The sequence below is a fragment of the Curcuma longa genome, chromosome 21 (genome assembly GCF_044706935.1).
Source record: "Curcuma longa cultivar G26 ecotype Majalengka, Jawa Barat chromosome 21, ITB_CL_G26_1.1, whole genome shotgun sequence".
NCBI lineage: Eukaryota > Viridiplantae > Streptophyta > Magnoliopsida > Zingiberales > Zingiberaceae > Curcuma > Curcuma longa.
The window spans coordinates 11,465,750-11,482,391 of record NC_133881.1 but is presented as its reverse complement, the minus strand read 5'-3'; the positions used below and the strand labels follow the sequence as shown (position 1 = coordinate 11,482,391).

The 16,642-nt window shown below is 40.0% G+C and overlaps 1 protein-coding gene and 1 pseudogene across 1 annotated transcript; one reads left to right on the top strand and one right to left on the bottom strand.

Annotated features, from left to right (window-relative positions):
* Positions 1-530: 530 nt before the first annotated feature.
* LOC141815429 (protein FAR1-RELATED SEQUENCE 9-like) lies at positions 531-3,720 on the bottom strand (annotated as a pseudogene).
* A 7,093-nt stretch (positions 3,721-10,813) lies between these two features.
* LOC141815530 (uncharacterized) lies at positions 10,814-12,528 on the top strand. The gene is made up of 2 exons (XM_074703479.1): positions 10,814-11,575; positions 11,683-12,528. The coding sequence occupies exons 1-2, from the start codon at positions 10,894-10,896 to the stop codon at positions 11,709-11,711; spliced, it is 711 nt and encodes a 236-aa protein (XP_074559580.1). The 5' UTR covers positions 10,814-10,893; the 3' UTR covers positions 11,712-12,528.
* The last annotated feature ends 4,114 nt before the right edge of the window (positions 12,529-16,642 follow it).

Sequence of the window (16,642 nt, the reverse complement as noted above, 5' to 3'; positions counted from 1 at the left end):
AAATTGATAAGCTATTTTAATTAAAAAATAGTCATGTCTAGAAATTTGTAATAATTTAAAACTATGAGATAAATTAGCAAATAATTAAAATTTTAACTTTAAACAAAAATTTTCAGAGCCACACAAAATGAATACAAACTAAGTCATGAAACAATTCGAGATTGATGAGCTAATTTTGAATATAAAAATTTATTCACAATTAAAATAGTTAAATTAAAAGGCTAGTAAAAATACACAAGCTTACTACAAAATCATATTATATAAGAATTTAGGGTTTAGGAAATTGCGATGATATTTATAAGTAACCATAACAATCAACTTCTGCTATGATATTTACTTTTGCAGTGCAACTACGTTATTACTACTAATTCATCTTCCATCTGTGGCATCTTTTATAGCTGAAATTTGATATTTATAAATGAATTCTCAACAGACACATACAGTCCATTTAGCACAAACCAACTTTGCATCATGTCCTGATATGTAAATCTAGAATAGCAGAGAGTGGGAGGAGAGTACATCATTTTGATCTGGACTATACATGATATCTTACTTTGATATCGCCACGTTTCCTACCTTCCCTTCAGTCGACTGCTATGGTGGCCTTGAAAAAGTACCAGACATCGCAAGACAAACTTTGGCAAACCAACTAGTCCAGAACATGATCAGAACCTCTTTGGCAATCTGCTGAAAGCTCAAGGGTTTGTGGTGATGGATAAATCAAACAGTGCTACGCATAAAATTACAAATACACCAGAAAGAAATCCTTTTATGGTGACCCCCAGTGGCCAAGTAGCTGCCCGATTAAGTTTGTGACCTGAAGAATTCGATAAAACTTATAGTGTATCAACAGCAATCTCATACATTTCAATGTTGATCTAGCAGGGAGTTAAATCTATCAATGACACCTAAAATATATGAAAGTTCGAAGGACAAAAGGATGATTTAGTGTACTGGCTGAAAAGTATACTTAGTCTTAGCGAAACATGATATCAAATAATTTTTAAATGTTCATTACAATTCATGTTTTAAAATAACCTATTGGATTTTATAACAATTGATTGGAGCATAAATCACTTCAAAACAATTCTTCATCTACCGAAGTAGGAATCCCTGCCTTCTAGACTTTAGACTTCTCACAAATATAAAGAATATTGAAGACTGAGCCTTGAATGCGTGAGCCAATGAGAAGTATAAATCTAACCATACAAAGGGCATTGCCGAACATTCTTGTTCTTTTAGTACCAGATCATGGATTGTTTAACAAGGTCTCTTAAAACCCATGAATTTTTATTTTTATTTTTTTCAATTTTTAGCCACAACATCCATAATGTATGAAAAGTCAACACAACAAGATCCACTGACTTCAAATTAAATCAATTGATTATGATTAGCAAAGTATTAACTGTCTACTAATCAACAAATTAAAGCACCTAGTATTTAACAAAGATCACAAATGATGGGGCAACAGGCTATCACCTGTTGCAAAGTAAAATACAAAATGTTGACAGAACATGTCTTTCCTAGTTAGGTATGTGCAGAGACATGCAAAATTAGATGTGAATTCTTCACCTAAGAATAACTGAAATTAAGCTGAAAATGCAAAGGTAAAGCAAAAAAGCTGCATACCTTTCTTTCAGGATCTTGCAAAGACTGATCATTGATTGCATCATCTATAGTAATTTCTTCATTAATGTTGATTCCATCTCTCTGTGAACCTCTTGAAGCATTTTTCTCAAAAGCAATCATATTGTCATAAGCTTTCTTTAAAACATCTTTGGCAGCTTTATACATCTTTGCAGAAATAGCCCCTTTCTCTGCACATCTAATGGCATCTCGACAAAGATCATTGTATCGTGAAGTAATCGATTCTTGGGAAGGATTAAGAAGCTCGCCATTGAGTTCATACATTGCGGAGCCAACTTTTGCATTTCTAGTCCAACGCTGCAAGAAATACTCTTTAGGTAGAACTCGAACATCAATCATCAAGAACACCCCTAAAATATGGCGGCATAAAATGCCAGAAAACTCAAAGTTCTTGCAACTACAAGTTGCTGCCATTTTGCTAGTATTATATGAGACAATGAATGTCTCCAGAGAATCCTCATCGCCCGTTACAGTGAATTTGCAATTTACACCATCTTTTATTTTGTAAACATTGTAACCTAAAGATTCCACAAACTCCTCTTGGAATTTATTGAATACTGCTCTTGTGTAGATAGCTGATGCTTGTTTCTCTATTGGTGAGGCAGTCTTCAGGTTTAGGCTTAGTGCATAGAGTATTGTAATCTTCTTGCACTTCTTCTTCAAATCGTCTTGCTGTAACCAATTCAAACTGAGTGAGAAATACTTTTAATGAGGTCTTTGTATTGAAGTATTTTTTATAGAAATCATTCATAGTTTCTAGCTTCTGAAAGGAAGACATTTCTCCAAAAAATGTATCCTTTAAGTACAATGGGATCCACTTTTGTCGGATATTAGATAGTGTCTGAAGCCATGAATTTTTCCGGAGGTCATATCTGTCTATGATCGATGCCCATCTAGCTTCAAAAGTTTCGACAGTTTCAGACTTGATGACACATTCTTCCAGTTCCCCTCTCAAAGAAGTATGTGTGGAATACAGATGCGCTAACTTCTGCTTACTTCTACTTAAAATGAGCCACTTGCAAAATCGATGGCAGGTACTGGGGAATACCTTTGCAATTGCCGCTGCCATGGCCCTATTCTGATCGGTAACCAATGACAAAGGAGGGCGGCCACCCATTGCAGCTAACCAAGTTTCGAATAGCCAAATAAATGCAAACTCAGACTCATCTATAAGCAAGGCACATCCAAAGATAACAGGCTGCAAGTGGTGGTTGATTCCAGAGAATGTAACAAAGGGCATCATGTACTTATTCTTTTTGTATGTTGTATCAAATGTTACAGTATCACCAAAATAGTTGTATGCAGTTCTAGCTTTGGAGTCCACCCAGAAAGCATTAGTCACACAGCTATTATTGTCAACTTGGATAGAATAAAAGAATGCTGGGTTATCAGCTTGCATTCTCTTGAAGTAATCTAGCAAGAGAAGACTCTGAGCATCACCTCCTTCACCAAAGGCATTTTGTCGAAGGAGAGTCGCGGTATCAGATGAAACTATACTTGTTTTCTCGGATGTATCAATAAAACCTCTTGCACGAAGATAGCCCACTCGACTACATGTTCCAAGGTGATGATTGTGAGCCTTCTCAAGCTTTGAGACTACCCATCGATCAGAGTTACGTACCACCTCCATCATTGCCTTGCAACCTTCTCTCATTGACATTCTTTCACGTTTTCTCATCCCTTCACTTGAAGGTTTCTTCCGGTATATGCCTTCTTTAGAACACACAAACCTCTTCATAATAAGGACCTCCTCAACACCCTTAGAACGTCGGGACCTGCCCACTCGGAAAGGGAAACCTAATTCGGCGGGCAGAGCCATTGTAGAATGACTTTGCAGCCTCATCAGACTCAAACTCCATACCTAATACAGGTTCTTTACTATCCTCCGTACTAACAGAAGCCAAATCTTTATCTGGTTGAATAATGATTCCAACAGGAATATTCGAGGGATCTTCAGAATAGAGTTGCAAGGGATGAATTATCATCCTCACAGGGGCGGGCAGCAGCATCCAGTGACATCAGACATTCAACATAATCCTCTATCAATTCGTCTCCTTCACTTCTGCTTTCCATGAATGTGTATACAACTGCATAAATTCAACATTTAGGGTATCAAGATTATCAGTGTGTTTTAAATTTTTCCTCGAAAAGTTTAAGAAAGTCTGCGTTTCTGGCCATGTTATTCTAAGTATATTTGACGCCTTAAGTTATAAAATGTGTATTGATTTTGCCCAAACAGCCTAAAATTGGTGACAATGTCTAACTTCATTCAACAGATCCTTTCATTTGTCTATCATACTACCTGCAATGTAGGAAGTGATGTATGTTATTCACTTTCCTGTTTGCTCAACCAGCATAGATTATGTGATATTGAAAGTAGCAAGAGGGCAGATCTAGCTTATTTGTGGTGGTTCTGGATTTCTTAGAGAAGATAGCTATGATATTGATGTATTTAGCCTTGCATAACCATGTGAGGCGGTGCACATCTTTGGTATGCCAAGTCTCCCTTGGACAGTGGAGGACAATCAGGTCTGCAAAAACATTTCGCCTTGTGGCTCAAGTGAGACAGCTGACTATTCCAACAGAAAATTTGGATGGCACTTGGAAACTGGCTGTTTGGAGCCAGAAGGGCAACACTGGCACACACTTAGGCCTCTAGGAGCCAGATTGATGCATATGTGATTATCAAATTGAAACATTTAAATTTAAGGTCAAATTGAGTTTTGTTTTTGAAATTCCTAGTGCCAAAATGGAATTAGCCCTATTTTGTGTATGCTTGATAGACTAGCAATACTGAATCTATCAATTATAAGTCGATAACTTCTCTGTAACAGAAAACAATAATTTATTTCCGTTCAGTAAAACAAAATGATGCCCTAAATAAGATATAAATAGCACTCCTCCAGCTCTGCATGAAGCATCATTTATCAACAAATAAAGAAAAGAAATAGGAAAGATACTGGCAGGAATTTATTATAGTATGGCGGAAATTAATTTCTTTAATATAAGTACCTCTGCTACGCAGAGGAGAGAAATAGCCTTTGGGGCTATTTACGACTAAGGAGATAAATAGCCCCAAAGGCGTAGACTAACTGTATATAATATAAGATAAGTACCTCTGCTACGCAGAGGCATATAAATAGCCTTTGGGGCTATTTACGACTAAGCCTAAAATAAATAGAAAGAAATTATAGCTCTGTTGGTGTATTTCCGCAATTTAACTATATCCCTAAAAGAAAGTAAATTCCGCCATACTATAATATAAGTTCAAATATATAGTAAGGGCCGCACTTACTATAATATAAGTTCTAATCCAACGTACTATATTTTTGGGCACGACCTGCGATAGCGACGTTTAGACGGGCTCGAGCGACAGGAGGAGCGAGAGGGACGAGATAATGAAGACTTTACTTAAAAATTGTTCTGATTGGAGTATAGCTTTTGTCTCATATATTATAAGTGGAGGCGCCCCTCTCCATCACTCGGACCTAGAACTGCTGCATAAACTAATGAACTCTCTCCACTCACATCGGATAGTCTAACAGGGAAGGGCCGAACCTTAGCTTAGGGCCGAGAGTAACGACGAAAAAGAGTTAGGGCCATTCACTCTAGTGAATGGTATTTCCTTGGTTAGTCGTGAATTCCAGGTAAGAGTAGCAACTCGAGAAGGAGGGATTATAAAGCGTACCTTACCAGAGAAGTTCATTGAATGTAATATGAACCTAAGGCACAATCAACATTTGAAATGAAAGCAGCTTCCCTAACCGCTTGAAACCATGAACAAAAACAACAATAGCAGCATCCGAACAGTCTAATATGGTACAAAACTACGAAAGATCTTGGAATTCATTCTTATAGAAGCTTCATGAACTACTCTTGCTGCGACAGTGACGTCACTCACATTGCATGAACAGCTGCTATTTAGGAGGAGTGAGTCTTTCATAGTGCCAGTAGAGTTAATAAAGAACTCTTTCCCGCCTCCTTCACGTCGCCCCTCGGACCGCACCAGCACAAGCTGAACAATGTAATGAGAACGAGTCCATTCCTAGCACCTATTAAAGAGGAAGCTATAGGAACGTTTAAAGAGAGTGATTTGACCCGATACGAGGATATAAAATTGGCAGCTGTTGGATCCCCGTCCCCTGATGAGTTCATGCTTTAACCTTCTTTAGTAGCACCTCTTGTTAATTTAAATTAGCCCATTTCAGCCTTTAATATGAGTTCGCCGGCATGACGCCCTTTCTAAATCTAATATGGCAACTACTAAATCACTCACATTCCAAAGATCGGACTACTACTCGCACTATATACAATAATTAAGAAGCGCCGTAGAGGTTCAGAGAGAGGTCGGGACTAACAACTAATTCTTGTACGGCACCACTAACAACGGGTTCCGGAGAGGATCCAACAGCTGCTACTGAAAAGGGATCCAACCAAACAGAAAGAGCTGCTGGCTCCGCATCAAGATCAATATCTGGTGTAAGTGAATGCGCCTGAAGGCTCCTATCCTTGCGAATGCCTAAAACGTTGGAAAGATTCATTAAGTGATCAGTTCATGGTTCATTCAAATTAGTACTCTACAGTTCAAGTGAAGGTACGACTGAACACTTTCCCAATCTAGATAAATGTTGGAGGCGGACCTGGCATTCCTAATAAAAGACTCCGATAGGGTGAAAGGTTGAAGTTCTGGCTAGGCACCAGTTTCAAGAGATAGTCTTAATGAGTACGGGAAAGCCCTCTGACGCTCAGCATAAGGGTATCAACGAGATAGGCTCGACCAGCGGGAGAGGGAGAGGTACGAAATATGATAAACTAAGTGGGATGAATCTTCTCTTCTTCTTCCCGACCTACCTTAAGAATGAGTCTTTGAGTTTGATCCTTGAATTGGAGCTACACCAGGAAGACCTACGGGATAGGTTAGAAGGAACGAGCTCGAGCATAAGCTACAGGAACGAGCTCTACCTTTGAGGAACGAATACGCTCTACAAAAAGAGGTTATGTAGCTCCACCTGTGGGAGAGGTTGTTTGAAGAGGGTTGTTGTTCATTAGTTGATTCTCCGGCTCAGTGGTTGAATCAGTTCCCTTTGCTTTTCGTGTAGGAGGTGGACCTGGGGTAGAAGGAGCTACTGCGAGAGATTTGAATGAATTAGTTCTAGGTTTCATGGGTTATGAGCCTGGGGTAAAGTCAATCCGACCATAGGGAAATGAATGGGAAGAGACTGAGTTATAAGTTGCCTAAACGACTGCAGAAGCAAGAACAGCCCAGGAAAGAATTAAGAAACCTTACTCCGCCCTTTTTGGAAAGAGTTTATTATAAGTAGTACTCGTGAGCGAAAGGGACTTAGAGTATAAAGAATCCCGTACGAGTTCAGATCAATATCTTTAGTAGCACCAAGAGAACAAACTAAGTAGCCATCATATGAAGCTGCTGCAGCTGTTCTTGTTCATGGTGCAAGTTCATTATAAAAGAAAGCAGACATTCAGGCAACGGCTAAAAGAGTAGAAGCAGCTGCTCCATATGGGTTCTTGAAGGCTCCGTACCTTTCTTTTTCCCTCTTTGCATTCCCAGTAGCGGAACTGAGCTAAACTCCTTTCAGGCAAATGAATAAGAAAGGAAAGGAAAGAGCTCCTCGGGCCATGCCATACCTTTCTTTTTCACTCTCCAGGTCACCTGCAACTATTAGTAGTCCAGATAAACCGGATAAACAGAAAGACGGGCAAGGGACGTTATTAGTGCTCGAGCGATAGCGAGAGGGACGAGTGTAACGACGTTTGAGACCAACGAACGATAGTGACGTGGCTATCCGATGGGGCCTTCTCCTTCCATGAACTCTAATCTTACGTTACGTGATGAAGGCCTTTAGTGCGGTCCGAGGAGGGGAAGAGAAGATATAGCGATAGAGTCGGCCCAAGAGCAAGACTTCCAACTAAAAGAGAGACGAGCAAGACTTACAGTCGGCCCCGGACTTGCATAACGTAGTCGAACGAATATAATATATGATGAATGAATGGTATCTTCATTAAAATGAATGGTATCTTCATTAAATATGAATGAATGGTGCCAGTCACGATCGAGTGTGGTGCCAGATCGAGCACTTGAAACGACCACTCGAGCGCGGTACTCTCGCTCTCTCTATAGTTCTTCTTTGGATTCATTTGCCTCTCACTCGTAGGGGCGAATGTACTACAACTGGAACACTCACTTAGCTATTCGGGACAGGAAGCGCCTGAAAGAAGAAAAGAACTGGCAGCTGATCCGAGCCAGGAGTCGACCTCCGCACTCTCTAATTAAGCTCATCATTAGACACCGCTCATCGTCCTAGCATTAAGCTCATCGTTATACCGCTCATCCGTTATACCTAGCATGAAGCTCATCATTATACATGAAACATCATTATACCGCGCTCTTAGACCTAGCAGACCGAATAAGCTCATCGTTAGACCAGAAACTCATCGTTAGAGTTAGACGACCTTCTTAGACGACCTAGCACTGGTAAAAAACCATATATCGTTAGACCTAGCACAGGAGACCCGGTTAAGGTATTAACCATATGAAGATAGGAGAGGCGGTAAGAGAGTTAGATAGGATCTCCGTCTCCCTCCTGGCCCTTACGTTCTAGTCCTTGCGAACCCGAAGTCCATACTTGATCTATGTAATACCCCTACGCAGTATCTATTTCTTCCTTCCCCTACGCAGTATCTATTTTCTTCCTTCCATACGGTTGCATGAACCGGCATACACCATACTTCCTGAACAACGAGAGACGATGGAGTTGGTCAGCTCGTTCAGCCTCTCCCCGAGGTTCACTGGCTTGCCGGCGGCGGCGGCGCCGTTCACGTCGCTCATGAGGCGAGCCACCTGCTCTTTTCTCAAGGACACGAACGACTTGACTCGCTTCGCGCCGAGCAGCTCCATGACGCAGATCTTGCGCAGCTGGCGCCAGTACTCGCCGTTGGAGAAGGCGATGTCGCTGGCCCCGTAGGCGATGATCTTGGCGGCGGTGAACTCCGGGCGGAAGGCGAAGTTGGCGTCCTGCGCCTTGAGGGCCTGCTGCGCGCCCTCCCGCGAGCTGAGGACGATCTGATCGACCTGACCGAGGCGTATCCTCATGACGTTGCCGTGCTTGCGCGCGAGGTCGCGAAGGGCGTGGTGAGGGAGCTTGCCGACGAGGTGGTGCAGGCTTCCGACGAAGGGCAGCGCCGAGGGGCTGGCGAAGCGCGGGCCGGGGTGCTCGGGCCTGGAGCTGAAGAGCCTCCTGTTGTTAGTATCTAATGGGACATTTGTATAATTAATGAATATATATGGTCATCAAATATATTAAGTCAAAATTTGTGATCTAAATTTTATTTGGAATTTGACTTAAGGGCATAATTGTTATGAATTATAATTGTGGATACCATTTGTAATATTTCTAATTTGATGAGGGGCCAAATTAGAAATATGTCAATCTTTATAAGGGGTTATGGTCCCCAAAAGGCAGAGCGACAGAATTATTTTTCTGAATCCCCATCGTCAGAGAAACTAAGGAAACCTAAGGAACTCTGCACCTTTTGGAAGATCATCCTCGGCTGCTAGCGATGGATTCCGGTACGCTTCCGAATTTTTGTTCTTGTTGTTTCTTAAGAATTGGATAGACGATACATGCGTTGAGATTTCTCAACATTAGGGAAAATACCAACAATTGGTATCAGAGCCAGGTTATCTCCAAATTCTTAAGAAATTCTGAAATCATTTTATTTGATTTTCTTTGCTACTTTTTTATTTTGTTTCTTCCACGATTTTCTTGATTTCTCTGCGTGTTTGGCCGACGACGAACACGGCAGCGCACCGGCGCTGTCTGCGTCCGAGAGATCCCTGTGACGCCGGCGAAGTAAGAAACGGGCGGCCTGGTGCAGGCGTCGGCAAGGCAAGCGGCGTCGGCAGGCAAGCGCCGGCGGCAGGCGGTGCTGCAGGCGCAGGCGGGCAGAACTGCAGCGCACGGCGTTGGGTTAGGGCAAGGAAATTAACGTGGTTTTTTTTAATTAATTAATTAATTAAAAAAAAAAATCCACGTCGGTGGCGGGCGAACTGCAGCGTCATTAAGTTTTTTAATTACTGCAAACCACGTTTCGGTGGTTTTATTAAGTTAATTAATAAAAAAAAAATGAAACGTGGGTTTTTTTCTTTTAAAATTAAAAAAAAAACCACGTTTCGGTGGTTTTTCTTTTTATTAAGTTAATTAAAAAAAAAAAAATGGCCCACCATAAGGCACGTTGGATGTGGAAATTTCTTGTACGTTGCATGGATTAAAGCAAATGCTTGCTTCGGTTTAAATTGCATGAATTGCATGTTTTTTTTAATTAAGTTAATTAATGAATTGAAGCAATTGCCACGGTCCAATTGCATGCATAAAGCGTTGCTTGCTTTGGTTAATCGTTGCTTGATGTTGCAATGTGATTTTAATTCATAATGGTACTGTGCCAGTTTTGTTCAGCAGAAGTTGAAACCAGCACGTTGCATCGGTTTTTTAGCAACATGGTATTTTTTTTTAATGAACAGTTAATATGACGTGGATTAATTAAAAGATAGAATTAATTAATTAAAGGAAAGAGTTAATTAATTTTATAGTTAATTATATGTCCATCAGTTAATTAATTTTACAGTTAATTACATGGCCGTGAGTTCATTTAAAGATTAACATTCATTTTTAATCTTGTTCTTTAATTAGCATTTAGTTCTTTATTCAAATTAAATAAGTTGAATTATGATGTTGCCAAAGTGACCTCTCTAATTTGGTTTGTTTAATTTTGAATTTTGAATGTTTGTAATTGTGTATTTCCATGTGATCATTTGATCGGCCCAAAGGACGGTCAATGGTTGACCGGAGTACATAAATTACCTGTGATAATAAACACGTAACAATTATAAGGATTTCACATGAGAATAGCAAATCAATCCAAAGAGGGGTTTGTTATTTGTCGTGCTTTATTGTTAGTGTTTGATTATTACAACAAGGATATTACTAGCAGTTAATTTTACTGTCCAAAGACTTGAAATTAATGGTGCACTAGATATCTTGGATGGGTTTGCTAATTATTTTGAACTAGATTGAAAATTAAAGTAGTGTGCATGTTATTTACAGTTTATTTTCTGTTCTCTTTTCAGTTAATGTTGCAAATATCTCTGCCAACTTAAATTCAATACCGGTCCTTAATGGTTCCAACTTTAAGGACTGGAAGGAGAACATTCAGATAGTTCTCGGATGCATGGACATGGACCTTGCGATACGGACGGAGCAACCCCCTACTCCTACGGTAGCTAGCTCTCTTGAAGAGAAAGCTAAATTTGAGAAGTGGGAACGCTCTAACCGCATGAGTCTAATGATCATTAAGCGTGCAATTCCGGAGGTGTTCAGGGGTGCAGTGTCTAAGGACACCACCAATGCTAAAGATTACCTTGCAGAACTTGAAAAGCGCTTTGCCAAAAGCGATAAGGCTGAAACAAGCACTATTCTTAAGAGCTTGATTTCAATGAAGTATAAGGGCAATGGTAATATAAGGGAGTACATCATGGAGATGTCCAATCTTGCTTCAAAACTTAAAGCATTAAAGCTTGATTTGCATGAGGAGTTACTTGTGCATCTCATTCTGATTTCTCTTCCAGTTCAATTCAACCACTTTAAGGTCAGTTTTAACTGTCAAAAGGAAACGTGGAATTTGAATGAACTGATCTCTCATTGTGTTCAAGAGGAAGAGAGATTGAAGCAAGAAAAGACTGAAAGTGCTCATCTAGCAAGCACCTCTAAGGATAAGGGCAAGAAAAGGAAGAATGTGGATGCTGCAGGTCCAAGTGCAAAGAAACAAAATAAAGGAGATTGTTTCTTTTGCAATAAGGCTGGACACATGAAGAAGGAATGTACCAAATATCGTGCATGGCGCGAGAAAAAGGGTATGTTTCTTAATTTGGTTTGTTCTGAAGTAAATTTAGCTTCAGTACCTAGAAATACTTGGTGGTTAGACTCCGGTGCTACTACTAACATCAGTATTTCAATGGAGGGTTGCCTGAACTACCGAAAGCCAAGTGATGCTGAAAGACGCATTTTTGTGGGCGATGGAAAATCGGTAGAAGTTGAAGCAATAGGGCACTTTAGATTGTTACTCAGTACTGGTCACTATTTGGATTTAATAGATACTTTTGTGGTACCGTCTTTTAGACGGAATTTAATTTCTGTTTGTTATTTGGACAAATCTGGTTACTCTTGTTCATTTGGAAACAATCAGTTTCAGTTATCTATTGGTAATTCAATTGTTGGAACCGGTTCATTAATGCAATATGACAATCTATATTTACTTGATACAAATGCTTCATATAATGAAACCCTAAACATTGAATCAAGAGGTACTAAACGAAAACTAAATGATAATACTTCGGGTGCATTATGGCACAAACGTCTAGGTCACATCTCTAGAAATAGAGTTGAACGTCTTGTGTCAGATGGGATCCTGAATTCCATTGATTTCACGGACTTTAATGTCTGTGTTGAATGCATTAAAGGAAAACAAACCAAAGATAGAAAATTGAATGCATATAGAGCTACGGAAGTCCTTGAGTTGATACATACGGATGTATGTGGGCCATTTCCAATTCCTTCTTGGAATGGTCAACGCTATTTCGTATCATTCATAGACGATTTCTCTAGATATGCATACATTTTTCTTATTCAGGAAAAGGCTCAAACATTGGACGTGTTCAAGTCATTTAAGGCTGAAGTTGAAAATCAACTTAACAGAAAGATAAAGAAAGTAAAGTCCGATCGTGGTGGTGAATACTACGGTCGGTATGACGGTTCAGGTGAACAACGTCCAGGGCCTTTTGCCAAATACCTAGAGGAGTGTGGTATCGTCCCACAATACACCATGCCGGGCTCTCCAAGCATGAATGGTGTAGCGGAAAGACGAAATCGCACTCTACAGGATATGGTAAGGAGTATGGTTAGCCATTCTTCCTTACCAAAGTCACTCTGGGGTGAGGCATTAAAAACTGCAGCATACATTCTCAATAGAGTACCAACAAAAGCAGCTGCTAAAACACCTTATGAGCTTTGGTTAGGGCGAAAACCCAGCCTAAAGCATTTCCATGTTTGGGGATGTCCAGCTGAAGCAAGGCCTTATAAGCCTCATACGGATAAATTGGACCCCAAAACAGTTAGCAGCTATTTTATTGGCTATTCTGAGCGATCAAGGGGCTATAAATTTTATGATCCCAACTTAAAATCGATTTTCGAGACGGGTACAGCTGTATTTTTTGAGGATATTGAGTTTGGGGGGAAGAATCAAATAAAGGATTTTGTCTTTGAGGAAGAATCAACTTCTACTTCGGTTAACGAGGAGTTGATTCCTATTCCGATTTCTTTAGACAATGATCAGGATTCTCATCCGGTCATTGAAAATATCGGAATAATTCCAGAAAATCAAGACAATGTTAATCTTCCAGAGGTGCAAACTCAACAACCTCAAGAAGAAGCTATTGAGGAACAAGTGTCATTGCGGCGATCTACAAGAGAAAGGAGAAGCACTATGTCGGATGACTATGTATTTCTTCAGGAACATGAGGATGATCCTGGTATGACGGAAGATGATCCCATCAATTTTCGTCAAGCCATGGATAGTTCCATTTCAGAAAAGTGGATTGATGCAATGAATGAAGAGTATAAGTCTATGCAAGACAATAAAGTTTGGGAACTTGTCCCATTACCAGAAGGTATGAAACCTATTGGTTGTAAATGGATTTTTAAAACCAAAAGGGATTCAAGAGGTAATGTGGAAAAGTATAAAGCTCGTCTTGTGGCAAAAGGCTTTACTCAAAAATATGGGATTGACTATAAAGAGACTTTTTCTCCGGTTTCAACCAAAGACTCTTTTAGGACAATCATGGCACTTGTTGCACATTTTGATATGGAGCTACATCAGATGGATGTAAAGACGGCGTTTCTCAATGGAGACATTGATGAAACAATCTATATGGTGCAACCAGAAAACTTTGTGTCAGGAGATCCAAAGAATATGGTTTGCAAATTAAAGAAATCCATCTATGGGCTTAAGCAAGCGTCTCGTCAGTGGTACCATAAATTTCATGAGGTAATTCTCTCATTTGGTTTTGGAGCGAATTTAATTGATGATTGTGTGTATCACAAATTCAGTGGGAGTAAACACATATATTTGGTTTTATATGTGGATGACATTTTGCTTGCCACAAATGATATAGGCTTATTGCACCAAACCAAGAATTTTTTGTCAAGAAATTTCGAGATGAAAGATCTTGGTGAGGCCTCATTTGTATTAGGAATTCAGATACATCGGGATCGTTCTCGAGGTATTCTTAGATTGTCACAAATGGGCTATATCGATAAAGTACTTAAAAGATATGGCATGCAAGATTGTAAACCAGGAAGCACCCCGGTCGCTAAGGGAGACAAATTTAGTCTCAAACAATGCCCTAAAGGAAATCTTGAAATTCAGGAAATGCAAAAGATTCCATATGCTTCGGCAGTTGGAAGTCTTATGTATGCTCAGGTTTGTACGCGTCCGGATATTGCGTACATAGTTGGCGTATTAGGCAGATATTTAAGCAACCCAGGTATGGATCACTGGAAAGCAGCTAAAAGGGTTATGAGATATCTGAAGAGAACTAGAGGTTACATGCTCACGTATCAGAGGTCAGATAGTCTTGAGATCATTGGGTATTCTGACTCTGATTTTGGAGGATGCCAAGATAGTTTGAGATCCACTTCGGGCTATGTCTTCATGTTGGCTGGTGGAGCCATTTCTTGGAGGAGTTCCAAACAGGGACTCACAGCTTCCTCCACCATGGCAGCAGAATTTGTAGCATGTTATGAGGCATCAAATCATGCAATATGGCTGAAGAGTCTTGTCACGGAGCTGCGCATTCTGGAAGGGATTGAAAGACCCCTTAGATTATTTTGTGACAACAAATCAGCTGTATTATATTCTAACAACAATAGGAGCTCAACGAAGTCAAAGCATATCGACATCAAGTTCCTAGTTGTGAAGGAAAGGGTACAAAGTGGACAGATTTCTATAGAACACTTGGGTACAAACTCCATGGTAGCTGACCCCCTGACAAAGGGTTTGCCACCTAATGTCTTTCTTGAGCATACTGCTCGTATGGGAGTTTTAGAGATGGATGATCTCTAGGTTGAGTGGGAGTTTGTAATTTTGATTGTCTTTCAGTTTGTTTTATAGATACTCATGTATTTGTTATTCTGATCAGTAATAAAGCATCATTCAGTTCATTACACTTTGTACAATTATGTTAAAGTTTGATCTCAATACAGTTAAAGTTGGACCAGTTGAAAATTGACATGAACAGATCACCTTGCATGTAATTTTCATGCCACTAATTCATGATTGATCTATGTCATTTAGTTATGTTGATGTATGTGACCATTGATAGGTTTAGTTGTGATTGATACAACGAAGACCGCTTTGATCCTATGTTAATATGACTAATGGACGAGATTGTTAGGAATGTCCTCGGATTTGATGACAATATTGTGCACACTAAGGATATATCATTCATTTTAATTATATATATGTCCAGTGGGAGATTGTTAGATCTAATGGGACAATTATATAATTAAATGAATATATATGGTCATCAAATATTATTAAGTCAAAATTTGTGATCTAAATTTTATTTGGAATTTGACTTAAGGGCATATTTGTTATGAATTATAAATGTGGATACCATTTTGTAATTCTAATTTGATGAGGGGCCAAATTAGAAATATGTCAATCTTTATAAGGGGTTATGGTCCCCAAAAGGCAGAGCGACAGAATTATTTTTCTGAATCCCCATCGTCAGAGAAACTACGGAAACCTAAGGAACTCTGCACCTTTTGGAAGATCATCCTCGGCTGCTAGCGATGGATTCCGGTACGCTTCCGAATTTTTCTTGTTGTTTCTTAAGAATTGGATAGACGATGCATGCGTTGAGATTTCTCAACATTAGGAAAATACCAACACGGCCTCCATTTTTTTTTTCCTTTTCTATGTCACATGGCAAATTAATTTGTTGATTTGGTTTGGTAATTTCTTGGCAATGGCGAATGAAAAGTTTTGTTTTGATCCAATTAAATAATTGAGTAATCATCGGTGGTGTTCCGGTCAAATACCACAGATGATCAAATCATCAGTCAACGAACAGTCCGACGTATACGACCTTCTGAATGGATTAGGATGTAGGAGACGATTAGGACGTGAAACATACTTCAAGAAGAGGTTAGACTATTGTCGGAGAGTCCCAATAGCTCACTCCGATATTCAAATTAGGGTTATGCGAAAGATGATGAAAAGTGGACAAGAAAGAAGATCTAGTAGAGTTTTTAGAGTCCAACCTGGAATAAGCCTGTGGGCTAAGCCTTTTATAACCTGCTCAAGGCATCTTCACGTCGGATGGGATAGAACCCTTATAACAAACTGCAGAGGGGACCAGATCTCACAACCATTTCCTTTTGGTGTTATGTGCAGAAAAAGGATATCCTAGGGGATCGGGTTTGATAACCTCGTAACTGCCTATTCATTCTTGGATTGCTGCGTATCCGTGAGAATATTCGCATTCTCTTTTACTAGGTACTGTGAGATAGTGGTTTGCAGAAAATATGAAGGTGAAACCCAGGATGGAGTCAGTTGAGGCGAAGTGGCTGAGATGAGACTTGAGGCCGAGATGATCGAGACGAGACTTGAGGCCGAGATGATCGAGACGAGACTGGTTGAGCCAAGACGACTGAGCTACCAAAACGAGGTTGGTCGAGACGAGACGACTGAGATGGTCAAGGCGAGATCGGTGAGACAAGACGATCGAGATGAAGCTAGCCAAGCCGAGACGACTGAGCTACCGAGACGAGCTTGACCGAGATGATATGACTGAAATGGTTGAGACGAAGTTGGCCGAGATAAGACTAGCCGAGATGAGGTTGGTCAAGCCGAGACGACT

What these genes read in the sequence shown, in the direction of transcription:
- LOC141815530 (XM_074703479.1), top strand. Translation starts at nt 10,894, where the DNA reads ATGGACATGGACCTTGCGATACGGACGGAGCAACCCCCTACTCCTACG. An exon ending in TGCATGGCGCGAGAAAAAGG is followed by an intron (nt 11,576 to 11,682) that starts GTATGTTTCTTA and finishes ATTTCAATGGAG; the next exon opens with GGTTGCCTGAACTACCGAAA.